This window comes from Eptesicus fuscus, chromosome 7 (genome assembly GCF_027574615.1).
Source record: "Eptesicus fuscus isolate TK198812 chromosome 7, DD_ASM_mEF_20220401, whole genome shotgun sequence".
Classification (NCBI taxonomy): domain Eukaryota; kingdom Metazoa; phylum Chordata; class Mammalia; order Chiroptera; family Vespertilionidae; genus Eptesicus; species Eptesicus fuscus.
Window position 1 is genome coordinate 99,756,121 of NC_072479.1, and position 27,469 is coordinate 99,783,589.

General features: G+C 43.3%; 1 protein-coding gene across 13 annotated transcripts in view; it reads right to left on the reverse strand.

Annotated features, from left to right (window-relative positions):
- RBFOX2 (RNA binding fox-1 homolog 2) overlaps positions 1 to 26,364 on the reverse strand; it is a 251,098-nt gene extending 224,734 nt beyond the window's left edge. For 6 of the 13 annotated variants that reach the window (XM_054719477.1, XM_054719475.1, XM_054719468.1 and 3 more), the window contains exon 1: positions 25,908 to 26,364. In XM_054719477.1, coding sequence (XP_054575452.1) covers positions 25,908 to 26,096 — 189 coding nt within the window. In that variant the 5' untranslated portion in view covers positions 26,097 to 26,364. The remainder of the gene's footprint in view (positions 1 to 25,907) is intronic. The other 7 variants (XM_054719478.1, XM_054719472.1, XM_054719476.1 and 4 more) reach the window with 3 other exon arrangements.
- Positions 26,365 to 27,469: the final 1,105 nt, after the last annotated feature.

Sequence of the window (27,469 nt, forward strand, 5' to 3'; positions counted from 1 at the left end):
GTATAGAGGGAAGTCTGAGTCAGCTTCCAGGGCCAGAGGAAAGTTTCCCTTGGCCCCCCAGGGTTAAGATTAAAATAATGTCCACTTGGTTAAAAAATATATAAAGCCGTAAGAAATTTTTCTGTTGCTGTAGCTTACATTCTAGATACCCCCTTTTTACCCCGCTGTTATGTTTCATCTTTCCAAGCATACAGCAAATCTAGAAAAACTGTGGTACAATTTTGTACTAAATACAGTCTTTCTCACCAACAAATCAGCAGGGTATATGATCCTTCACCATATTTTACACCTCCGATTTAAATTGTTATTTATATTGGCTGAGTTTATATATCATCACCCAACTAAATCAAAGCCTTAACAGAACACCCCCTGGCTCTTACCCTTCCTGTCCACACTCCTTCACACCGAGCAGAACCTCAAACAGCACCTCTTGATGTTTTATTTTATATGAAGTGAGTGCAGGGGTAAGATGGAGAGATTAGATCTACAATGCACAAAATGCCCGGCCGGCATGGCTCAGTGGTTGAGTGTCGACCTGTGAACCAGGGGGCCCCAGTTCCATTCCCAGTCAGGGCACATGCCCGGGTTGTGGACTCGATACCCAGTAGGGGGAGGGCAGGACACAGCCAACCAATGATTCTCTCTCATTGATGTTTCTCTCTCTCCGTCTCCCTTCCTCTCTGAAATAAATAAAAAATAATTGTTAAAAATTAGAATGCACAAAATGAGGGAGCAACAAAGTCATTCTTTCCAGAAGAAGGCCAACCCCCAGAAGTGGAGAAGAAAGCTTTCGATCAAATCTCAGGAGAGGATACCATCTGAGGCCTCTGCATCTCCCCACAACAGATAGTGAGCACAGCTAGGCAGCCGCAGCCACAGCCACTTATACTTCATCCCCTTCTCCTTCAGTTTGTATCTCTGATAACCACAACAACTTCCTTTCCAGTTGGCCCACAGTGACAGCCACTGCCATGATAACCAGAAATGATTTAATAAGTTGTCATGTGTTTTCAAGGGCAACTTGAGGAAACCAACAGATAAGAATGTCCCAGGCCAGCTCTGGGGGGTCTATAAGGCTGAGAAGGTAAAAAGGGGTTTGTAAGAGGAAATTATCATCAACTAAAGGTCACAGTGTATTAAACTCAAGTGTGTACATGATAAAAACCACAGGATTTTTTTTTTTTTTCGTTTCCCCCCACAACCAAGGCAACAAGAAAAAAGAATCTCAATTAGGGTCTAGGGGCAAAGTAAAAATTTATTTTTTTAAAAAAATTTTAACATTATACTTTAGCAGGATGTCATATAAAAATTTTGATTAACTATACATTGCTAAACAGGTACATTATCCATGCTTAGCAGACAGAGAAATAGGGAAGAAGTTCAACATCTAATTCAAGGTCTCACAGATGACAGGTATCCAGAGCAGAAACTGGATTTCTGAAGGCCTATACTTCTGTCTTAGACATGAAATACAAAAAAAAACATATAGGAGTGCACTGTTACACGTTTAAGATCTAAAAACAGCCCTAGCTGGTTTGGTGCAGTGGCTAGAGCATCGGCCTGCAGACTGAAGGGTCCCGGGTTCGATTCCAGGTAAGGGCACATGCCCAGGTTGCGGGCTCAATCCCAAGTGGGGGGTGTGCAGGAGGCAGGCAATCAATGGTTCTCTCACATCATTGATGTTTCTAACCCTCTCTTTCCTCTCCCTTCCTCTCTGTCTCTGAAATCAATAAAAATACATTTTTTTAATATATTTTATTGATTTTTTACAGAGAGGAAGAGAGAGGAATAGAGAGTTAGAAACATCGATGAGAAAGAAACATCGATCAGCTGCCTCCTGCACACGCCCTACTGGGGATGTGCCCGCAACCAAGGTACAAGCCCTTGACCGGAATCAAACCTGGGACCCTTGAGTCTGCAGGCCGAAGCTCTATCCACTGAGCCAAACCGGTTTCGGCTAAAAATACATTTTTTACAAAAAAAGAACTAAAAACAGAAAATGTAAAAGTTATATAGCTCTTATAACAACACTAAAACACACACACTCTATTTAAACAGAATTTTAGAGCTGGAAGGGATAGCTAGACAATAAATCAATATAATTACAATTCCAACCACACTTGTGCCCAAAGAGTTCAAAGTACTTAGCTTTAAATACTATATATACAGCATGAGTAAGACTTTAAAGCTTTAGCTTTTACACTTTATAATTTCTGCTAATTCACAATCTTTGTATTACACTTAACTTTATTCTGAGAAAGAGAAAGGAAGGAATGAAGGAAAGCTGGGAAGGATGGAAGGAAGACAGGAAAAAAGGGAGGGAGAGTGAACAAACAAAGTACCCAAAATGCTCCTTACCTCTTATGGTATAAAAAAAAGCACCCCACTCGAGTTATCGACCTGCCTGTGTCTGGCTTGCCTTTGTTTTCCTCTGTCCTCTCTGGGTTTTTGTTTGTTTGTTGCTTTTTGTTCACAGTCCTGGTTTTCCTCTCCGTCATCCTTTGTGCTCTCGCCTATCTTCCTTCCATGTCTGCCTGCCTGCCTCTTTACACCTTTCCCGTTACCTGCCTCCAACACCACATTTCCACATGACACAGAAGTAAATCCCATTCAAAAGCACACATGAAAATTTTAGAACTGCATGTTCTTTACAATGTTCAATCCTCTGATCCAACCCTTCTAGTTTAAGAAACTGCTGGGGTGTAAAGGGGTGAATATCTACACATACGTGCGTTACAGAATTTCTCCAGGATGCAACAGAAGCTACTAGGGTTTCTATCACACTAACACTCCAGCAGGACCTTCAGGACTCCTCCAGTTCTGAAACACTGCTGAACTAGTAAGTTCTTCCCCACTGCTAACTGGCAATAACCTTTCTTGAAGACTCATCCACTACTAATACTAGCTCCCTTTGAACACTTGAACCCGGTACAATGAAGATCTCTGTTCCTTGTCGGCCTCTTCTTTCCTGTCTACCAGATCATCAACTGGGCTCCTTGGTCCCCTTTCTACACTTCTACAGCTTTGAATTTTCCTTCACTCTTTCAATACTTCTGCATCCTAACATTAACTCATTTTTCCATAACAGACCTCACAGCTTCCAGAGCCTGAAGGCCATCACTGGCAGTTGGCATTCTTTTGCTTCCTTGCTGCTTTTCTATCAATTCATTTCATTCACTATTCAGCAAACATTTATTGGGTGGCAACTGTATAACAAATATTATAGTAACAAGTCAAAAGGAGAAACCAAACCTGGTCCTTGTTTTAATAAACTAGCAGCTTAGGACACATTTTCAAAATCAAACCTCTTGCCACCCAATAAATGTCCTGCATTCACCTAACCCTAATGCCGCCCACAAATAGACAGCATCTGTGTATGTTCTTTTTTTTTTTTTTTTTTTTTTTTTTAAGAATTTTAGTGAGTTTATTTGAGCCAAAATGTCGACATATGCCGGGAAGCAGAACCTCAATGAATTGAGATAATGCTCCCTGTGTATGTTCTACTTACAGAATCCCTAGGTCCCCACCAAATCTAAGTCATAACATTCCTCCCAGCTTCTGTCTCATGAAGTAATTATGAAATGAGAAGCTTGGCAAAATAGAGCAAATCATTTCTCAAAAAGTGTTCTAAACTTTATTTTTCTTGACCTTTAGCTTATGGTAGCTCAGAAATGTTTCTTAAAAGCATTTGTAGTCAGCCATTTTTGGTAACTTGTGAGCAAAATTATTTTTAGCTGAAAATTTTATTTCAATCCCTCTTTCCTAACTCAAAAGCATCTGACCAGGTTTGGTTCAAGCTTTCCAGAATAAGTTATCTTTGAGTGGATTCAAAGCACAGAACATTTCAGCTTCAAAGGAGAAACTTTATCCATAAGAGGCATAACAACCAAAATGTGCTAATATACAAGATATGTGAAGAAGTGTCACTTGCCTCCCGGCCACCTACCCTGGTACACTGTGGAGATTAAACACTTCAATGTTCGGAAAGTTTGTGAAAACCTCTGATGGCCAAAACATTGTATTTACAGCATTCCTGCTATGAAGAGCAAAATGTGTGCTTGCATGGCAGGAAGGGCTTCACATAGACTTAAATACAGTGCACTGGAACATCAGGCTCAAGTTACTTCCATGCAGCACTCAAGTATGACTCCAAATGGGGGTGAGTAGTTCTGCTGGAAGGCTGCACAACTACATATATACAACATTACCAAGTACAGGTTTTCCCTCTCTTTTCGGGGGGATGAATAAAGGCAGTGTTACTACTCCACCTACCACTATGAGGCCATGCTCCTTGAGTGGTTGGATAATCCAATCACCATCATCCAATCAGCTTCAAGAAGAATGGTACATGACTGCAAGAGGATGGCAGTCAGTGGATGAACTAACTACCAAAGACACTGGGAAAATCCCCTGCCCTCCTGGCCTCCATTCCAAGCCTTACTGACCCACCTGCAATTCCTCTCATGCCTTGTCCTTGTACAGACTGCTTCTTCCTCCTGCTTTGCCTGCCTTACCCCTACTCACTCACTCACTCCTCAGCACCCGCTCCTGCAGAATCTTCTCCCTGTGCCCACCCCACCCCAGCTGGGTAAGAACTCTTCAATTACTCCGCTCCCACAGAAACACTGTCCTCACTCCTCTCAGGTAGAGAAGCTCCTCATTTATCATCAGGTTAGGTCTGGAATGAAAGACAGCTCCTAAGTCTATGAGTTCATAAAATTTCAATGTGAAAAAGTCCAAGTAACCCAAGTTGCATATCTAGTGAAGGAACATTTCTTAAGAAATCTGGAGAGGATTATGGTAGTGGTTCTGATTTGTTTTTGTTTCTTCTCAACTCACTTTATGATTTGCACGTAACCCTTTATAACTGTGCTGTTGAATCATTCATCCTGTACAAATAGTCAACATTGCTTCCATTTATAATCATCTCTACATTTATCCACCCTTTGTATCGGCATTTTCATTACAATTAGTTTTTCCTTATTGAGTAAGACAGTTAATAATAAATATAAGCACTGAAAACATCTTATGTACCAACAAAAACTGTGATAACAAAATTAAAATAACGTCATGCCACCACTAGCACCATTTTGTCTTTGAGGTATGCAGAATTGGCACATTTTTACTCTGGCACATAACTTTATTGTTTGGTCTATGAAAATTAGCAAGTTCAAAGATCTTAATTAAGTACAATAGCTCCTGTATTTATTCCTATGTAATTTTAATAAATTATTTTAAAACAATATATGCAGCCTGGCCACTCAATACCTGTCACTCAATACCTCTACCCAGAGGCAACCACTGTTACAGTCTTGCGTTTCCTGGCAGAGTGTCTACGTGCATATCAATATACACTTTTTTCCTTTACACTTGATGTATTTTAGAATCTCTATGTCCATTCATACACAGCTAAATCTTTTAATGGCTGTGTGGTATTCCATTGTATGAATATAACATTTTAGTTGACAGATCTCCTGTCAAAGAGCATTTTGGTTCTTCAGTCTTTTGCTATTTCAAATAATGCTATAATATATATCAGATTTACACATAGATGCTAGAGTTTCTGTAGGATAAATTTCTAGAGATGGAACTGCTGAGACAAGAAATATTGCTAAGTAGCTCTCTCTTCATGGAGGTTATGGGACTTTTTACCCCACCAGCAATATGAGTACCTATTTCTGTACCTACACCCTTATCAATACATTGTGTGATCAAATTTTTTTTCTAATATACTGATGTTCCAGAAACCAGCCCATAGACCTCACAGGTTCCATAAAAAACTCCTTGAACTCTGTAACCCTGGGCAAACATGTCCTAAGCATTCAAATGTTGTTGGAAGAAAGAATGACCAAGCAAAAGGGTAAGGGCTTTTTCACAATAAGAGGTTTGCTTTTAATATAAAGAACAATGAAACTGATTTAAATACTAGCTTTTCTTTTTTTCCTTTTAAAGAGGGAGGGAGAAAGAGAATGAAGAAAGAGTGGATGGATGAATTGATTCTGATCTGAAATGGTTTCTCCTAGAGGCTTTAAAAAATCAGAAAAGATTCATACCTGTCTGAAATAGGTAAGTATTGTTCTACCTTAAAGTAAGGTATATGGACAGCCTTTCTTCAAAATGTCGAGAAAACTCAAGGGTCTCTAATGCAACTCCGAAAGGAGGAGCAAGATTCCTTCTATGAAAATGCCATGGAATACTAGTTTCTCACATCAATATTCTTTTTACACAACTTTCCAAAAACCTGTTTTTATATTTTTATTGATTTCAGAGAGGAAGGGAGAGTGATAGATAGATAGAAACATTAATGATGAGATAGAATTATTGATTGGCTGCCTCCTGCACACCCCCAATTGGGGATCGAGCCCGCAACCCCGGGCATGTGCCCTAACTGGGAGTTGAACTGTGACCTCCTGGTTCATAGGTCAATGCTCAACCACTGAGCCATGCCAGCCAAGCCAAAAAACTGATTCTTATCGTGTATTGTACACAATTGCATAGCTGGTAACCATTTCATTGATTTGCTTCTGTGTGATGCCTGACATAATTAATACTAAAAATCTCTTGGTAAATACAATAAATACTGAACTCTGCATGGCCCTTGGTCAGCATGTGTTTGCCACGGTCTCTGGTGCCCCTCCTTGGTGCTATGACAACCACCATAATAACAGATAACACTTCTGTAGTGTTATCATGGACCGGGCACATTATATTTATTACATTAATGCATTTAATACAACAATCTTGAGGTAGAAACTATTATTACCCCATTTTATAGATAAAAAAGTGAAGCACAGAGGAAGTGCTATACCTATGTAACTTGCCCAAAGGACACAGTTACATAGGTATAGAGACAGAACATGAATCTAGACAGTCTCACACCAGAACTAGTCCTCTTAACCCAATATTTTATTACAGTGTGATAATTACTCTGATACAGTAGTACACAAAGGATATGTTACCAAAACACTAGGATCTGACATACGCTCCTCTGTGTGCACCTCAATCAGAGTAATTACCTCACTGTATTAAAATGATCTGTGTACACATCGACTTCCCACTGCACGGTCAAGTCTTAGTCATCACTGTGCCCCTACATGACTCAAATTCTTCAACTGGGTTTTAGGTTAAGAAAATACCAGTTCTATTTCTTGAGTTTGTACTTCAGGTTTTCAATGCTGGTGCTTCTTCTGCTCCTGTGTGCTACCATATCCTAAGACCAATCTCCTGTAAGATACGATCTGCTTCTCAAACTGTGCTGCTTCCCTAGTGATGCTGGCCAGACCTCTCAAACTGCCGTGGGTACATTCTTGGAGTCCTGAAACACCAGAGACCCGCACCACCATTCCTGCTGGGTAGAGCGCTGGCAGTATAGCTCCCACCCCAGCAGCCAGCAGCCTGGATCAGTGGCTCTTATCAGGAAGATGGAGTTATTTGAGCTACCTGCCAACCCATCTCTCAACTGCTAAGACAGGCGCTTTCTGCTATCAGGTTGCACAATTGCCTGGAAACCTTATACCGGGTGTGAAGGAAGAAGCAATAGGGGAAACAACACAGCATCTGGTGCCCTGCCGGCTTCCATTCACTGCTTAAGGCCATAGAGATCAAGTAGACCTAATTCACTCCAGTGAGGCCGTAGGACCATAAAGATTGTATGGTGGGTGAGATTAACATGACCACACAATAGAGGTCAGCATTCATCTAGAGTGCAAGACATCCCCTAGAGTGCAAGGCGTCATTCTCCAAACAGTTGGAATGCTACCCTCCTCTATAATATTCTTGGGGAGACAAAGGTCCATTGCAGAAGCCATCTCTGAAAAGCACAGTTTTACTTCCTATCTTTAATTGCAGAAGTCTGTAAAGGATAATAGAGCTAGAAACAAGCCTATGCTTGAAATCCTTAATTCTATGTCTAAATTAGAATCCACTATGTTCAATAAGCAGAAGAAAAATATTCCCTGTTTGTTGAACCATATCTATTTACTTCCCATCCAGTCTCAGTGGCAGAGTGGGCAAATCCCAGGGATCAAAAGCATTCACTCAATCCTGGGACTTTCCACAAACACAGGGGATAAGGGAAACCAATGACAATTATGGCTGCCAAGATGCAAACACCTATGAGGAATTAAACCTTCCTTTCTCACAATTCAATTCAAAATCTGGCTCACTGAACAGCCTCATGACACCACTGACATTCAATCAGGATAATCGTGGGCATTTTAGATATGTCTGGTATAAAGATGTCATATTGAATAAAATCACACTGTGGTTAGATGCCAAGTGCAATGACTCAAGGCAGATCCTGAGTATCATTACTAACTCAATGACAAACAAGGTTATCTGACCCAAAATGGGCCCATTAGGGCAGTGGTCGGCAAACTGCAGCTCGCGAGCCACATGCAGCTCTTTGGCCCCTTGAGTTTTTAGCAAAGGCCAGCTTAGGAGTACCCTAATTAAGTTAATAACAATGTACCTACCTATATAGTTTAAGTTTAAAAATTTTGGCTCTCAAAAGAAATTTCAATAGTTGTACTGTTGATATTTGGCTCTGTTGACTAATGAGTTTGCCGACCACTGCATTAGGGCAAAAAGAACCAGGAGCAGCTGGCTGGGGCAGGTGGGAAGCTGAGGAAGCCTATATTTTACTCCTCTTTAAAATACCTTTATTAGACCAGCTAGTGTGTCTCAGTGGTTGAGTCTTGACCTATGAACCAGGAGGTCATGGTTTGATTCCTGATCAGGGCACATGTCTGGGTTTCAGGCTTGATCCCCAGTAGGGAGGCATGCAGGAGGCAGCCAACTGATGATTCTCTCTCATCATTGGTGTTTCTACCTCTCCCTCTTTCTTCCTCTCTGGAATCAATAAAAACATAATTTTTTTTAAAAAAGAGTTGTATTACTATTTGTAATACTTTAAACAATAAAATTTTTTTAAAAAGTAGTTTCAGAATAGTTTACATTACAGAAAGAGATACTAAGGCCTGGGGAATTTTTCATCAATTTCCTGAGAGGCTAAGAAGTATGGCCAAACTTCAGAAGAGCAAATCAGAGATAGATGAATATATTTTGATGTCAACCCACGGACTTTCAAAGTTGCATATTAAGTATGACACATTTAAATAAATGCATTTAAAATAAAAAAATTAAAATAAAAAAAGAGTTGGTGGCAAACTACCTTTAAGAATAATAATAATAACAACAATAAAAAATATCTTTACTATATTTTAAAGCCTATCTTTAAAAGGTATCACCAGTCAGGGATTTGTAAGGTATTCATGCGAAAGAATGGAGATGCAAATTAGGTCTCCCACCCTGTGATTCCATGATTCTAAAAAAACCACCATGTAGACTCAAACTTTGTGAGATCTTGTATTAAACAGTCATCCTTACTAGAGACATTTAGATCTAGTTATTTCAGTAGACCAAAACAGAATAATCCCAATTCCAGAAACCTAACAAATAGAGAAAAAAATCTAAACTATAAAAGTGATCTCCAAATACATAGAAAAGCAAAACAAAGAACAGTACGCATATTAATACTTCCATTTGAGTTTTTAAAGGGGGGTGGAGAAAATGTTATTCAGGTACTATCTCTGAAAGGATACCCAAGTAACTAACCATACTGATCACCTGCAAGGAGAGACACTAGGTAGTGGGCAGCAGGCAGAAACTTTTTCCTCTTCAATCTGCTGCATATTATGAATCACAACTATGTGAACATATTATATGCTTTAAAAATAAATGTAAAAATAAAGGGGAAAAACTCCATACTCAAAACTCTCTGAGAAATCACACAAAACAGTAAAAAAAAAAAAAAAAAAAAAAACCTAAGAAATTTAAGAATCTATTAAGCCCTAAAGCCAAATGTTGGAGCATATTGTTTATTCTCACATACTCTCTCTGAGCCTGAGATACACTTGCCCATTAAAATGAAGACATCATCTACTTTTCCTGACTGAAGCAAAGCCGCTCCAGATAGCCTCTAGATGGCTTCAGCTATTACGATTTCATACTACCCACCATTTTCAGCCGTTGATTTATCTACTGTTGACCTATAATTTGCTCAAATCATAGATGAAATAACTTTGAGGCAAAAAATAAATAAAGAGACAACACAACAACAAACCACCACATATACTATTACCCCATTTAAATTCCCTTGAATATGAACTACAGAAAAGTGAGATAAACACATAAAGTCCCTAATATAATGCTTGGCACATTCAAGTACACAATAAATTTTAGCAAAATCCCAATTCAAAATACTGGCTTGATCCAAATTATTGAAGAAACTGGGGTTCAATGTTGACTTCAAGTTTTACCTTTCAGGTAATGGGTAAAATGTTTTCAGTATTAAATATATGGCATGTGAAGACAAGAAAGTACATATTCAACTCCATTTCTCAGCATTCATACTCTTTGGTCTGAGGGGCCTGAGGCCCAGAGGAAAAGGCACTGGATAAAGAGCTACAAGATTTGGGTCAAAGCATCATCTTTGCCACTTCCTAGTCATGAGGCTTAGAAAGGTCTATTTGCAATATCTGAAGAGTCACCAGTCTTTCAGGGCTGTTGTAGGGAATAAAGACCTGAGTCAAAATATTTTATAAACTGTAAAATATAATATAAACTTAATAACTGTATGTGCAATTTTAGTCACTGTGCTTCAAATCAGATGTTTACAGAAAAAAGCAACAAAAATAATTTTAAAATTTGAAAATGTAGATTATATAAATGTTGATATATTTTTCAACATTTACTCAATTTTTATTATCATATATCTCTGGCACTGAAGGAGGAGCCAAGGATACGAAGATTAAGAGATTGTTCCTGCCTTTAAGGAATTAAAAAAGCAGTTGGAAAAAAAATAAATAAATCCTACCTAATAATAGACAAATATGCAAATTGACCGTACCTTCGCTAATTGGCCAGGAGGCGCGGGGGGGCGGGACTCGGGGTGGCCGGGGTAGCTGATTGGGCCGGCGGGACGCTGAGCTGCATCGCCAGCAGCGGCACGAGCTCAGCGTTTGCGCCATGGCTGTGCTGCGGCAAGAAGGGGCCTCTGGGGCAGCAAGCTGACCTACCGCCACGCAGGGGGAGCTGAGTGCCTGTCCGCTCAGGCAGCAGGCCTTTCAGAAGCCGGCGCCACGCCGGAGGCTTCTGAAAGGCCTGGTGAACCAGCGATCGAAAGGAAAGCGTGGGAGCTGGGTGCCTGTCCACTCAGGCACCAGGCCTTTCAGAAGCCTCCGGCGCCTGGTGCACCAGCGGACAGGCACCAAAAAGCAGTAGGATACAAAATCATGGGCCTGGGTAACAATAATAAAATGGCTATTATACAGGGTGGGGCAAAAGTAGCTTTACAGTTGTGAGTATGCAAGAGTTTATCCTTGTATTATTATTTACTAATTAACTAGAGGCCCATTGCACGAAGATTCTTGCAAAAATAGGCCTTCCTTCCCCTGGCTTCGCTCCCGGCCGCCCAGGAGCCTGCAAGTCCTCGCTCCCCGCCAGAGTACCGCTCCTACAGCTCCCTCTGCCCCTCCCCTCATAGCGGGCATCCCGCCCCACCTGGCCGCTCCGCACCTGGGTATGCAAAGTAATCTGCCATATTTGTTGGGTCAATTTGCATACTCACTCCTGATTGGCTGGTGGGTGTTGCAACCTTATGATCAATTTGCATATTTCTCTTTTATTAGTGTAGATTATTTTATTTTCCATACCAACCTCAGTAAGCCTACTTTTGCCCCACCCTGTATATTGAACAGCTACTATGTGTCAGGCCTGAACTGAATAATAAGCACATTATATACCTTATCTCTTCATTCTTATACTAATCCTAGTTACTTAACCAAGTAACTTAAGGCTTAGTTACTTAACCAAGTAACTTAACCAAAATCACACAGCTATGAAGTAGTAAGGCTGGGCCTCCAACTCAGGTTTATCTGCAAGCCCATTCTATTTTTTATAATCCAGGCATGGGAAAAGCTTTTCTAAGCATGACACAAATGAACAGAAATCATTAATGAAAACATTAATAGACCTAGTTACATTAAAAAGTAAAATTAACCTCTGATATAGAAAATGAAAAAAACAAAGTGCAAGAGAATGTAGCAAGTATGCTAGTTTGTGTAAAAGGAAAAGAGAAGTAACCTATGAAACAACAATGGTGCTCGTTCTGTTAACATGGTATAGGGCAGATAAGGAACAGGGATGGGAGGGAGATCCTTCACTAAATACCTTTTTATGAATTGAGTCACAGCATCTGCTTATGAAAAGTAAAATGAAATAGTTAAGAAAACTGTGCTTGACTTTTTTTTCCCCCAGAATGATAACTATTATTTCTCAAAGAGTAATCAATGAAAACAGGTTGGTATACCTGAATTAGACAATTTCCTTCCTTAAAACAGGATGCTGGACCAGTCAAATATTTCAGGTTTCTTAAACTCTAAGATACTGGTAAAACAAACAAGTATTTACTATTTTCCTAAAACTAACACAGCAGAAAACAATTCATAGTAAAGCAAAATCCAGAAAGAATGAATGATCCCCACACTAAACTCAAGAAAATAAAATACAAAGTGTCTTGAAACAGGCTTCCCAGAATTAAAAAGCAAAATCTACAGGATAACATTCCAAACTACTCCTAGAGAGAGCAATGCAAAGTAAGCATAAAGGAAAACTGCACATACACATTGACAGACACACAGGTATCTGTTCATCACAGCGTTTTTATACCGCTGACAACAATTTCTAATGGTCCCTGATAGCACTTTTTTGAAAGGCCTCGTATCATGCCAACAATAACCAATTGATCTCCAACATTGTAAAACACAGCCAGTTCAAAGCTAAAATGTTGCTGCAAAAAGATCTATCTACTATGACAACAAGCAGCTAAAGACCTAGAACAGAAAGTAGGGGGACAAAGGATGTGTCTATAATGCGTAATGAGCAGCAGCTGGGGGTGGGGACGAGGTAGCCAACAGAAATATTAACCTCTAAGCTCAACACAGCATCACTTCAAAGTCTAGGATGATATCAAAATTAGCCAAATCAGCTTATTAAAAGTCATGAGTCAAACTATGATTACAACATACAAACCATACAATAAAGTTTGTACATGAGGGTAGCAAACACAAACATTTATGCAATGGGCCACATAAGTGACAGCTGTATAGTACTATTCACCATCCTTTAAACAAGTCTGCCTCTTCCTCTCTCACAGAGATGCCCAGCATAAAACCATAGACACACTTTCCAAACAAGTACTGCCACCTCCCTGTAAGCTTTGCCAAAGCTCCCACTGTGAGAGGCAGCCATTGTGTAGACTTCCTGAAGTTCAAAGTCCTCACACCCACTGTGCCAGCCACTGACAGTGACTGTGTTCCTGGAAGCTTGTATGAGGTGCAAACCAATGAGTAAAGCTTTGTGGGTGCTGGGAGCCAACACAAAACATCTTCTAATTTTGCCAGTTCTTGCTTTGAAATCACACAGTCCTACTACCCCATCCCCTAGAAACCAAGAAATAGCAGGTGAAAGCTGTCAAAGCCACATACATATTCAGACTGATTGGGGGACAAGCCAATCTGATGAGAGGATAAGCAAACTCATTTGCAGATTCTTTTTGCAAAGGATTGGGGGTGGGTGGGGTGGAGGAATTCAGTAAGAAAGTGGGGGAAGGAGCCAAACAATTCCTGCTTTCTACCCAAAATTATTACCTACTCTCCTCAGAATTTTTGTGGAGCACTGAACTGCAGGGGGAAAAAAAACACGTAAGGTCGTAACTGTGACTATAAAAAAACCCCAAGACAGAATGACCTATGAAACTAACTAAGCTCCATGCAACAAGGACTAACTCTGCAGCTGCTTTTCTCCTTGTCTAACGGTCCAAGATAAATAGAGCAGGCTCAGAAGCCCACCAACTTCCAGGAAAAGGGAACCAAAGTCCTCTTGACTCAGGACAAGCCACACACCCCTGAAATAGATTCCTAAATGAAATCCATATAGGTCTGCTTTGGAAATCATCTGGCTGGCAGCAATTAACACTCCCTCCTCCAAACAGCTCCAATTTGCAGAGGAAAAAGCTGCTCAAATAAAGCATCTGGAAGAACTCCCCATGAGCCTGTTCCAAAAGTGTTCCAACCCAAGCAATAGCTGGAGCTCACATTCAAACCCCACAGCACCCCCCGACAATGTCTGCAGTACCTCTAGTTCTGTTAGTATAGCTTCTGCCCCCACCCCACATCCCAGAGCTGAGAGTCCCACAGCTACCGCCATCCATCCCTCCGGATAAATCATGCTTTGTTTGTGATATTTCCAATTAGAATCCAACAAAATCAATGTGGCCAAAAAGAAAAATAAATAGTATGCCTCCTCAAAAACCACATGCCTGGAATAAAGTATCCAATACTCAGTGTAAAACCTCTTTTCCCCTGCAAAGGAGAAACCAAGGAATCGTCCTCTACATGGGAAAAACCCCACATACCAGGGTATTATCTGGGGACTTAGGTCCCTAAAAACCCAAGTATTATGGTGGAACACACCCATGTGGAAGTCTAAATTTCAAAGGTTCTGTTCCCACACTTGAGAAAATAGGTTTTTAAGCAGTTACTCAACCATTATGATTTGGCGATTCAAAATTGTCCTCTACTTCTTAAGTGGTATTTACCATGTGTCCTGTGCCTTGAATCCTCAGCTGAAATTTCTGGATGCCACGTACGTACAGATCACGTCACAAGGAAGTGATATTACAAGTCAATCTCTCTCTCTCTCTCCCTCCCTCCCTCCCTCCCTCTTATCCCTTCTCAGAACCTGATTCATTCAGAATCCAAAAAGCCAGAGGCACTACAAAGCATGCTCATTTGCCTTTAAACAGGCCCAACTAAACTAGCAAGAGACCAGGAGAGAATTATACAGGAGCACAAATCAGCAGCTGAAAGGGAAGGAGGAGGGGAGAACAAGGGCCAGTGAGAGATGATTCCTGTAAAATTTTTTAATAAATCTATCTCCAAAGGTGAGATTTAAAAAGAACTGTATCAAACTTCCTCATTTTCAAGCACATCTAATGAACAATCTGAAAAATAGCTTATATGTTTGTGAGGTATCTCAGTTTGGTATTTTTCCTGTGTCCATAAAAACAAGCTATGACAGCTTATGAAAGTCATCGATTGAAAAGGGAAAGGTTAAGGTCCATCGTTGATCAAATGGGCACAGTCCCAAATGGTGGTAAGAGAGCCAACTGCAACACTCCAGAATCTCTCAGCAGCATGTAGAAGGCAGATCAACAGACTGCTCCAGTGAACTGGAACAGTTTAGCTCTAATTGCCCCTTACTTGTGTGGGTCCTCTCTTTTCCTTAACCACACCATCACAAAGGCACTTTTTAGACATACACACGTGCATGCAATTAATATCTGAGCGCAGGAAACTAAACATCAGGTTACCATGCCCACCCAGCACATTCAGCAGTTAAATTCCACCCCAGCTTCTGTTTTCAAAGACCCTCTCTCTCACCTTTAACCCGAAATCAATGAAAAGATCAGGTACCATTCACAAATCCCACAACACCCAGTCTTTACTTGAGCTGGAAAGCAGACCAAGGGCCAGACCTCCCCCCACCCCCCCCCCACCCCCGCCGGGAAAATCTGGAGAAATAAGTAAAGCCATCTGCAGGCCCCAACTGAGAAGCAGAAAGACAAAAGTTCAGTTCAGCAAGCTCCACAGCCCCAGGCACAGTGCTAAATCCTATGACCTCCAAAGGATCTGTTGACCTCACAGTCTGGGTCTGGGTGGAAGGGCAGACATTTGAGCAAATGTTAATCTAAAAAGTCTTAAAACAGAGTATGGACATTACACGTTTTGGAAACGAGCAATAATGGGGGAGGGAAGGGAGCCGATACTAAAGGCATCCAGTAGGAATCAATATCCCAAATGATTCTTGAAGATCGAGCCTTACAAATGAGAGATGGTATGCAGGAACTGCAAGCTGAAGGAACAAACAAGAGACATGAATTAACTGGGGGTGGCAGCGTGCTCAGAAAACTACAAGCCTCTGAACATGGATTTGGAAGTGGAGTGTAGAAAGAGGTGAGTCTAGAAAATCGGGCAGAAATCAGGACCTGGTAGGCCAAACAAGAGAATGGACTTTATCCTGAAGTCAAAGACAAGCTATCAAATGATTTTAAGCTCTTTCAGATGGATGACTCTGTTAATAGTCTAGACTCTAGAGCAGTGGTTCTCAACCTTTTTAATGCCGCAACCCTTTAATACAGGTTCCTCATGTTGTAGTGACCCCCGACCATAAAATTATTTTCATTGCTACTTCATAACTGTAATTTTGCTACTGTTAATGAATCGTAATGTAAATATCTGTGTTTTCTGATGGTTTTAGGCTCTACAGCAGCGGTTCTCAACCTGTGGTTTGAGACCCACAGGTTAAGAACCATCCCACAGGTTGAGAACCGCTAGCAGGGTCGGCAAAGACCATCAGAAAACACAGATATTTACATTACGATTCATAACAGTAGCAAAATTACAGTTATGAAGTAGCAACGAAAATAATTTTATGGTTGGGGGTCACCACAACATGAGGAACTGTATTGAAGGGTCGCGGCATTAGAAAGGTTGAGAAGCACTGGTCTAGAGGGTGGGTTTAAAGACACTGGAAAGAGACCACTAGAGACATCCCAACTTAATTTCCACAAACCAAAATGAGGACAAAAGATACCATCTATTTGATGCAACATATTTAACCAACAAACCTTATAAAGTTTGAAACACAAACATATACCACCAAAACAGCCAGTTTGTAACGGTCAGCCACACCCCCGGGAAAGATCCCACAGGTTCCATGCCATGCCCACATGCCTGATGCAGGCACGGTGATACATCAGTAGTCCTTTCAGTCCTTAGCTCATGTCTCCTCTTCCTCTAACTGGAGAGAGACCACATGACCAGATCCATTTTCCTCCTCCACCCTGAGGACCAGCAAATTAGGTTTCCCAGTTTAACACATTGCTCATCTCTAGTAGTTCACAACTCTGGCACTTAATCGAAAGTGCATTAACCACACCATGCTGATCTGGCAGTAAGCCGGAACTCAAGAGTGCTGTACAGCAGGTTATAAGGAGGCAAGAAATAAACATTTACTGCTGGATTCCATGATAGGCACTTTAAATAATCTCGGTTATTCATTATAGCAGCTCGTTAGAGTATGTATTAGTTCTTCCAGTTCAGAGGTGTAAACAGGAGTGCAGATGTTAAGTATCTTGCCAAAGGTCATTCAGTTGGTAACAGAATTCAAACCCAAATATGAGAAATTCGAAATGTGTTTCTTTCATTACACCAAACTTCAAGTATATATGAATAACAAATGTAATTATATGTTAAGGTTGGTAATAATAATGGTAATAATAATAATATCTCCCTTTTAAAAACTGAGAGGGAACCCATATCATATTATTTTGGAATAAGGGATCACTCAGAGAAGTCACACCTGAGTTATCACAACTGGAATCTCCAAATGCTACTAAAAAAGGTAATTCCTGAAAAAAATGTTCAGACTCCAATAATCAGAGCAAGTTGGCTCTACTCCAAAGAAATATACCAAATCCTCCATGCACTTTCCACGTTTGAAAAATGCATAGCATCTCGTTTTCTTTTTCTTCCCACCCCACCCTCCCTCCCTCCTTCCCTCCTTCCCCTCTTCCGCTCTCCCCCTCTCCCCCTTTCTCTTTCTCCCTCTCTCCCTCTCTCCCTCTTTCTCTCTCTCATTCCCCCACAAATTACAGAAATATGTCCGGGATTCACTTGGCAGTTCTGATCCGATTTGCCCCAATCCTAGCTCAAGCAGCTTTGCATTACCCTCCTAACTAGATCAGCAACAGCCAATGGGTTTATTCAAGCTGATCTGTGATGGATTAGATAATGAAACCTTAGTCATGTAAGCTGGCTGCTTGTATTGGGGCTGTAGGGGAGAAGAATAAGAAACTCAATACTCCTAGGGGCCACCTAAAACACCAAATGCAGCCGCCATCCCTTACTCCATCTGTTTGCTCCAATTACTTCCATTTCCTTTCCATCATCCCTGATGCTCTTCCCTCTTGTTTTTGAAGGAAGTGCACATCTGCCCCAGAATAAAGATGTTTATTATGCTTTACAAATGCATATCAACAAAAATTCAAACAAATCCACTCATTAAATGACTGTCTTCATTGTTTCTGCAATTAAAGCCTGACATCAAACTGACAGCCTGAAAGATGTCAAACTAGTAATTCACTAGAGCGACATTCTTGCTTAGACTAAGTAGTACAGTGACTTTCTTTCCCACAGTCCTGTAATCTTGAGGCCTGTCCGCACCAGTCTGCTTTATATCAAAATGAAAGTTAAGTCTCTAGTTAGCTTCTGCTGTGTTCATATGTCATTGTGGTAGGGAAAGAAATGACAAGGTGGCTAGGAAATGGGAGAGATGGGAAACAAATTCATCTCAGGTTAATTTCTTGAGTCACCCTGAAAAAACAATTCTACTCTGAATTCAGACCTGAATTTCTCCTTCTCAAAGACATTCCCAGTTTTACATTCGCAGTCTTCTCTGTGAGGCTTTTTAAAAATGTAGTAATTTTTTTAATATGTTTTATTGATTTTTTTACAGAGAGGAAGGGAGAGGGAGAGTTAGAAACATCGATGAGAGAGAAACATCCATGAGCTGCCTCCTGCACACCCCCGACTGGGGATGTACCTGCAACCAAGGTACATGCCCTTGACCGGAATCGAACCTGGGACCCCTCAGTCCACAGGCTGATGTTCTATCCACTGAGCCAAACCTGTTAGGGCAAAAAATGTAGTAATTTTTATGTGACTATACCTCAGTTTCTGCATCTGCAATACTATTTATCACTCTGGCAGTGTAATGGGCTGAATGTCTGTGTTCCCCCAAAATGAATCTATTGAAGCCCTAGCCCATAATGTGATGGTATTTGGAGGTAGGGCCTTTGGGAGGTAATTGGGTTTAGATTAGATTATAATGATAGGACCCTCATGCTGGGATTAGTGCCCTTATAAGAAGAGGAAAAGATACACCTTTCTCTGTCCAGGAACTCACACCGAGGAAAGGCCATGAGAGCACACCAAAAGAAGGCAGCTGACTGTAAGCCAGGAGGACAGCCCTCGCCAGACAGTGAGTCTGCCAGCACCTTAATCTAGGACTTCCAGCTTCCAGAACTGTGAGAAATAAATTTCTATTGTTTAAGCCACCAGATCTATGGTATTTTGTTATGGCAGTCAGAGCAGATTAAGATAGGTAGAGATTCAACAATTTTAATGAGATTGTTAATGATTATTACTTGGAAGGAAAGCACATTACGTTTTTATTTTTAATCCTTACCTGAGGATATGTTCTTTATTGATTTTAGAGAGAAAGGAAGGAAGAGGGAGAGAGGGAGACATGGATGTAAGTAACATCAATTGGTTGCCTTCTGTACACACCCCAACCAGGGATCGAACCCGCAACATGGGTATGTGCACTGACTGGAATTGAACCCAAAACCTTCTGGTGTATGGCACAACACTCCAACTGAGCGACACTGGCCAGGGCAGGAAAACACATTACTTTTATACTCTATTCAAATGGTAGCACTATATTCAGTTTCAGCACCCAAATACCCAAGTAAGAGTCCCAAGATACATCCACCTAGGGCAGTGATGGCGAACCTATGACACGCGTGTCAGCACTGATACGTGTAGCCATTTCTGATGACACGCGGCTGCATGCCGAGGATGAAACATTTGCTGCTCCTGATGATGAAAGATTTGCGACTAGAGTCTTGTAGTTAGTTTTTTTCCTCAAAGTGACACACTACCCGAGTTATGCTCAGTTTTTTGGCGAAGTTTGACACACCAAGCTCAAAAGGTTGCCCATCACTGACCTAGGAGGAAAGAAAACCAGAAACAAGCAAATGGGAAGATAAACTATTTCAAGAAAATACAGCATCCACATAGCAATTACAGGCTACCTGGAGCCCCTTCCCTGAGACCAGGTAAAAGTCTTCCCACTACTAGAATCAACAATTAATATGAACTACTGAACCCACTTAGCTAACTTGGATTTATGAGTCTATGGTCAGAAGCAATTACTCAGCCATACAGCAATCACATGCCAACATTTCACTGCCATAAAGAACTTTGCTGAAAGCTGTAAGTAATACTTTAGGCGCACCTTGCCTTATATAGCAGCTAAGTTCCTGGAGAGTTGCACAAAATTGAATTTTTGTTAAGTTGTTTTTATTCATTGGAACAGATAAGCAAAAGAATTCATTCAACAGTTTTAGAAAGCCCAATTTTCATACATATCAGACTTGCGTAAAGTGAAATGAACCTCTGAAATCTATACAGTGTATCTTCCACCAGGTTAGAGTACAATATTGCCAAGTACCCTCTTTAACAACTTTGTTTCTTAAACCCTATTCCAGTTTTCAAGTTGAATTTCTCGTCCCTCCTGCTCCATGGTTCAGGGTTCTCTGTTTCTATGCTATTTCCAGGGTTGTACTGACTCCTCTTCCACCCACATAAACCTTCTGGATCCTGTCCTTGAAAGGACCAACCCTTCCCCTCTCCCCTTGTGAGCCTAAGGATTACAACATAAGTACCACCGACTCTCTCCTGTTCTCTATGGTCCACTCTGGGAAGTAATGATTTACTCCAAAAGCTCAGCGGCAGTAATTCAACAGGGTCCAGCTTTGGAATCTCCACCTTAGAGATACAGCTCCATTTCATAAGCAGCCTTGTGAAATTAACACAACAAGGAACTTTCTTCTGTAAAAAAGGGTTAATCTTGGTGGGCTCTCTCTGGAGTATGCCCATGCCTTTTTTCCTTCTCAGGGGTGCATTTTTACTGTCTCTGCCCATGAGACTTGCAACCAGGGGAGCAATGGGCCGTGGCAGCTCGTCCTGGGCTAACCCCCCCAATCTGTCTCCAGGGCAGATCTGTGTCCCTTTTCTCTGACTCCCAGTGAGCTAAGAGCAGCCCTGCTGTGGCCTACTTCTTTCCTCTAACGTTTCCAGGGAGCCAAAGCTGCCTGCCTAGGCTCTCCCCTATTGGTTCTTCTACCCTAAGCCCTTCATTTGTTTCACTGCCCCCCAGCTTTAATAAACATACTTCAAAGTAAAATAAAGGGGGGGGGGGTAATCTTTTGACACTTAAAAAATTGGGGAATTTTGCCGAAACCGGTTTGGCTCAGTGGATAGAGCATCGGCCTGCGGACTGAGGGGTCCCACGTTCGATTCCGGTCAAGGGCATGTACCTTGGTTGCGGGCACATCCCCCGTAGGGGGTGTGCAAGAGGCAGCTGATCGATGTGTCTCTCTCATCGATGTTTCTAACTCTCTATCCCTCTCTCTTCCTCTCTGTAAAAAATCAATAAAATATATTTTTAAAAAATTAAAAAAAAAATTGGGGAATTTCATGAAGGTACTCTCACCCCTGAATTTCATTTTTTCTATCCCTTAATTATTTATAAAAAAGGTCAATTTCAACTTCAACTCAACAGGCATTGAGCACTTGCTATGTACCCAAAAGTGTTAGGCATTAAGAATAAATACATTTTAAAAATAATTTAAAAAAAAAAAAGAATAAACACAAAGAAAATACCGTTCCCATCTTCTAGAAGCTTTCAGTCTCACCAGGGAAACAAGAACAACACAACTGAGGGACAATATATATGATGCATGATTAAGCATCGATATAAAGGAGATAAGCGGGGGCCCTGGCTGGTGTGGCTCAGTTGGTTGAGCATCATCTGTGCACCAAAAAGTCATCGGTCTGATTCCCGATCAGGGCACATGCCCAGGTTGCAGGCTCGATCATGGGTCAGAGTGTATGCAGGGGACAATCCATCAGTGTTTCTCACATTGATGTTTCTCTCTCTTCCTCTCCCTTTCTTTCTCTAAAATCAATAAAAACCTATTTTAAACAATAAATACATAAAGGAGACAAGGTGGGGCTCTGTTGTCAACTAAATTGTCAGAAGGCTTCCCAAAAAGAACTATGACCTCAGAAAAACTCTATTTGTGTTAAGTTGCAATAAAAAAAATGCATGCTTTAAGACATACTCATATAGAGAGAGAAGGCCATGTAACTATGGAAGCAGAGAGTAGAGCGGTATTGCCACCAGCCAATGAGCCAAGGGATTGGGGCAGACTCTAGAAGCAGGAAGAGGCAGAGAATGGATTCTCCCCTGGAGCCCCTAAGAGCAACCAGCCCTGCTGACATCTTAACTTTGGATCAGGGACACTGACTTTGGACTTTCAATGTCCAGAATTGTAAGACAATAAATTTGTGTTTCCTAAGAAAATAATTAATAAGTAAATAATAACCCATATACCAAAAAGGTCGCTTGCACTAAGGATTTTTAAAGTGTTACTTACATATGGCCTATGGCAGCGGTCGGCAAACTCATTAGTCAACAGAGCCAAATATCAACAGTACAACGATTGAAATTTCTTTTGAGAGCCAAATTTTTTAAACTTAAGCTTCTTCTAACGCCACTTCTTCAAAATAGACTCGCCCAGGCCGTGGTATTTTGTGGAAGAGCCACACTCAAGGGGCCAAAGAGCCGCCTGTGGCTTGCGAGCCGCAGTTAGCCGACCACGGGCCTATGGCATTTCTACATCGTTGATGTCCTCTCCTAAGACTGCCAAACCCCTGCTCTTTCTGCTCCAGCTACACCAGTCTCTACCCCAGGACATTAAAGAGACAGTCAGTACCGTAGCTTTAGAAGATGCAACTGCCTCAGTACCCAGTTCCTCTACCTGAGCCCTCTTCTCTCAAACATCTGAATGGCCCATCCTCTCACTCCATTCAAAGGTCACCTAACAGAGAGGCCTTCCCTGACCATCTTCTTCATTCTCTCTACACCTTTACCTGCTTTCCATTTCTTTTTTTAGCAACTTACCACCATCTAATAGTTGTTCACTTCTTTATCATCTGTCTCTTTTGATTAGAATATGCATTCCATGAGGATAGGATCTTTAGTTTAGTTCACTACCATATCTCCTAGACCCCCGTGGTCGGCAAACAGCGGCTCGCGAGCCAAATGCAGCTCTTTGGCCCCTTGAGTGTGCCTCTTCCACAAAATACCACAGCCTGGGCGAGTCTATTTTGAAGAAGTGGCGTTAGAAGAAGTTGAAGTTTAAAAAGTTTGGCTCTCAAAAGAAATTTCAATTGTTGTACTGTTGATATTTGGCTCTGTTGACTAATGAGTTTGCCAACCACTGTCCTAGACTCTAAAACAAGGCCTAGCACATAGGAGTTGCTCAATAAGCATTAGTTAAATGAGTATTAAATATTCTACAATTATTCTCAGAATGATACAAGAACATCCTAGAGGTAAGTATAGGTCATCTAGTCTTAAATTTTATCTTTTCATGGACATTATTTCTCCTTTATTCCCAATTATATCTCAAATTTCAACTTTCCCATAAAGCCTTCCTTGACCATTTCAGCAGGAACGATCATCTCCATCTTCTGGACCCAGTGGCACAAATCCTCAGCATACTTTGGCTCTAAATTATGAAATGCCTTTTAACATGCATCTCTCCTGTGGTATCTCTACTCCTGTTCCGCTGAACTTACCAAAATAATAATAATAATAATAATTTATATATACACTTTTTTAAACTTTTCAGCCATGTTGTCTCCCCATCTAAATTGTAAGCATCAAGTACCTTAAGATCAGGGAGCTTGACATATTGTTTAGAAGATAACTTAGAAATCACCCTGTATAAACACTTTACTTTACAACTAAGGAAACAGAGGCCCCAAAAGGATGGATTTTCCCAGAGCCATACAGCTGGCTGAAGGCAGAAGACTAAATCAATGATGATATGAATACCTGTGTGACATGGTCTGTTGGAACTACAACAATGAAAATGCATACAGTGAAAAATAAAACAGCCACAAATACACAGAATGAAAAAAAGATTCTCTGTGGGATAGTTCTAAGTTGCCCATTTGTGCCCAAAGGACCTAATCCACTCCTTCCTCTGCATAACCCAAAGTCCCTATGCACTGCTCCACTTCCAAATACCACTTACTATCCTCAGCCAATTTGAAGGCAACCAGCAAATAATGGGCCCCAGGAGGGGAGGGAGGAGTCTCACTATTACCTATGATTGACAGAAACAATGAATGAATGCAGACATACACAGATATATGCACACACCAAGCAGAACAGGCTCAACAGCACCAACATCCAGTCTCCCCTCCTGACCATCCACTATTACCCCCCTCCCCCAACTAAAGTCTCCCCATATTCCTCTACATTTTTTTCCGTGGCCTCAACCTTGTACTTCTCACAATCCCTCAGCCTAACAGAGTTCTAACGGAGAACAAAAGCAGGCAAACAAAAGAATTTTAAAATAAACACCGAGAGGATCGGGGTTTTTTTTTTTACCCAAATCAACAGAAATAACAGAGTGGCCTCTGCAATGGAGACCCAGAAGCACACAGCAAACTCGCCAGGCTTACATGCGGCTCCATCTCTAACAGGAAGTCGGGCAGAGCCTTGAAAAGCAGGAGCCCAGCACAGGAAGTCTCTTAGCCCTGCAGAGATTTCCAAGAGCGGTGTAATGGAGAGAGCACGGGAATAGGAATCAGAAGGCCAGGCTTTCAGGTCTAGTTTTACTGCCGGCTAACTGGGTGGCCTTAGGCCAGTCACCAGTCTTCCCTGGACTTTTGATTCCCCATCTATAAAACGAGGTAGTGAAAACATCTGAGGTCTTGAATCCACTCCAAACAATAATAACTATTGACTCTTCCCCGCCAAAAAAGTGCCCGTAAACTATTTTGCATAAGAATCTCCCAAATCTATCCAGGCTAAGAACCCCTGGAAAAGATGTCTCTGGTCCCTTGTAACATTCTATGATTCTAAGAGAATTAGGCAGATGTCAAAACAATTGCTGGTCTGTGAGCCCTCCCCCCCACCCCCAGGCCCATTTCATAGCCAGTGTTTTCTGAACAGAGACCAAATCCTAAAACCTATGAAGGTTTTCACGTTCTTCCGCCAATTACAAAGTCGACTGGCATCCTCACTGTAGTTCCCATTCCCTACCCAATCCGACCACCTGATCTTGGAGTCCACAGCTCAGAATCCAGTCTTCTAACAGCCCTCTGAATGTCCCTTTACATATCCCAGAGCACTCAAGAGCTGGCCCATGCCCTAGCTATCGGTACAAGATGCAACTGACAAAGTGCAGGAGGGACTTGTCCTGGTCTCTCTGCAGAGCCATGAGCAAGCGCCACCAAGTTGATGTGACTGAGCGCCACGCTGTCCCCACCACACAGCCCAACTCCCAGTGATTGAACCCACAATCGAAGCCACATCCCCTTTTGGGCTCTCGAGGAGTTCTCCCGCTGTTCACTCCACTCCTTCGGATGCCACTCCCGCCTCGCAGGGTGGGTCGAGGGCTGCCAAAACGGCCCTCCTCCAGGGGAGGGTTCCCACCGCCGCCCCCTCGTCCTCCACTCAGTCCAGGGGCTCTCTGGGCAGCAGACTCGGGATCTCCTGGCTTCCACTCCTCCCCAAGCAACCAAGGAAGGGTTGGGAGAAACGGAATCCATCTCCACCATGTCCGATTTCCCCAAAACACCGATCCACGCGTCGTGTCCCCTCATCCACTCAGGAGCCAGGACCCCCCGTGGCCACACCGGGGACCTCCTGCACACCCTCGCGTCCACGCGGAGCTCCCCTACCTTTCCACCAGGCCCCGACCGGCCCCCTCCCACCTCCAAGCCAAGGATCCCCGGAGTCCGCCCCGCTCCACGCCGCGGGAGCCCGGGCCGCCGCCCCCCTCCCCTCCCCTCCCCTCCCCCCGGGCCCCGCGCCGCACCCCCCGCCGTAACGGGATGCCCGTCCCGCGCGGTCACCTGCATCCCGCCGCCGTCGTCGTCGGCCGCCGCCTCCTCGGTGCGCGGCCGCTTGCTCAGGCCGGGCTCGGCTCCGTCTCCTCCCGCTCCGGGCACCGGCAGCTCCAGCTCCGACTCCCGCTTCATCCCCCGGGCAGCGGCGCCGGGCCCGAGCTGGAGCGGCTGCTGCGGCTGGGCGCCTTCCGCCATCCGCCCGCGCCCCCCTCGCCTCTGGGAGCCGGGCGACCCGCGACAGGCCACCTCCCCCTGGGCCTCGGCCCCCGACAGTCGCGACAGGCGGCCGCGCGCCTGCCCCCGCCCCCGCGTGCGTGCGTGCGTGCGCGCGCGCGCGGGCCCGGCGCCCCTCGGCCACGGGCTCCGGGTCCTCGGCTCGCGGCGGCTGGCGGGTCGCGACGGGCACCCGTTCGCGCCCCCACGCGCACACGCGACCCTCGGCCTGGTCCGCCTGGCGCGCCCCGCCTCCCGCACTCACGGAGCTCGCCCGCCGGCCTGCGCCCGCTCCCTCTCACGGTCCCTCACAACACGCCGGCCCAGGGAGGAAGGGGGCGGTCCGGGCTCCCGAGGTGCGGGGAGGGGTGTTTGATTGGGGGGGGAGTGGCTCCCAGCAGGAACGAGCTGACTGGCCGGGATCCTCCGACCCGCCACTGTGGCAGCACCGGGAAGGCGGGGAGAGAGAAAGAAGGAGGGAGGGACCGGGATCTGGGACTCCGGGCCGCGCGGGAGGCTGCGGCGGGGGGTGGGGCGAAGAGGGCGGGGCGGGGGTGGCGACCGAGCCTGCGGAGGGGGCGGGGCCGGTGCCCCTCGGCAATCTTCGCCTCCTCCTCCCCAGGCGCCCGAGGGAGGCCGGGAAGAGGTCGGGAACGTTCGGGAATCTCCGGCATCGGCGAGGGATTGCCCGGGAGTTACTGCGCGGCCAGAATTCCAGCTGGCACGGAGGGGGCGGGGTCTGTTTCCTTTCTGGGCGGGGCCACAGCCTGAGGCAGGCGGAGCTTGAGAGGCCCGAGGGCCGGGTTGGTTCCAGGAGAGGGAAGGGCACGCTGTGGGCGGGGGCACTTGGCCTGCACCCTCTCGGGCGAAGAATGGGGATCGACCTACCATTGGAAGGTCCAGGAATGAAGTCACCACTTCAAGGGTCTCCCCAGTGCTGAAAGCTCTTACTCTAATCATCATGATAGTTATTATTATCGCATTCCTGATCATCTTAGTAACACCTGAGGTTTGTAAGGGCTTTACAGTTTGCACAATGCGTTCACAGACCCGTTTTGAAGCTTGCTTCAGTCCTGCAGCTAAAAAAAATGGCAGATCCAGATCTCATTCTCTTTCTCTACACCTTGCTGCCTGTGTAATACTTTATTTCTGATCAAGTTTGTACAATTAGAGATAATTGTGCAATCCCTTCTCTCGCCTAAGAGGCTGTAAGGACCAAGAGGGCATCTATTTTCTCTGGGTTCCATATTGTGGCCTGTATGTTATAGGGATAAAATGAAGTTACGTGAACGACCTGGATTCTACTTCAAACAAGTTACTTCATCTCTTTGGGCCCTTGATAATCATTTGTAAAA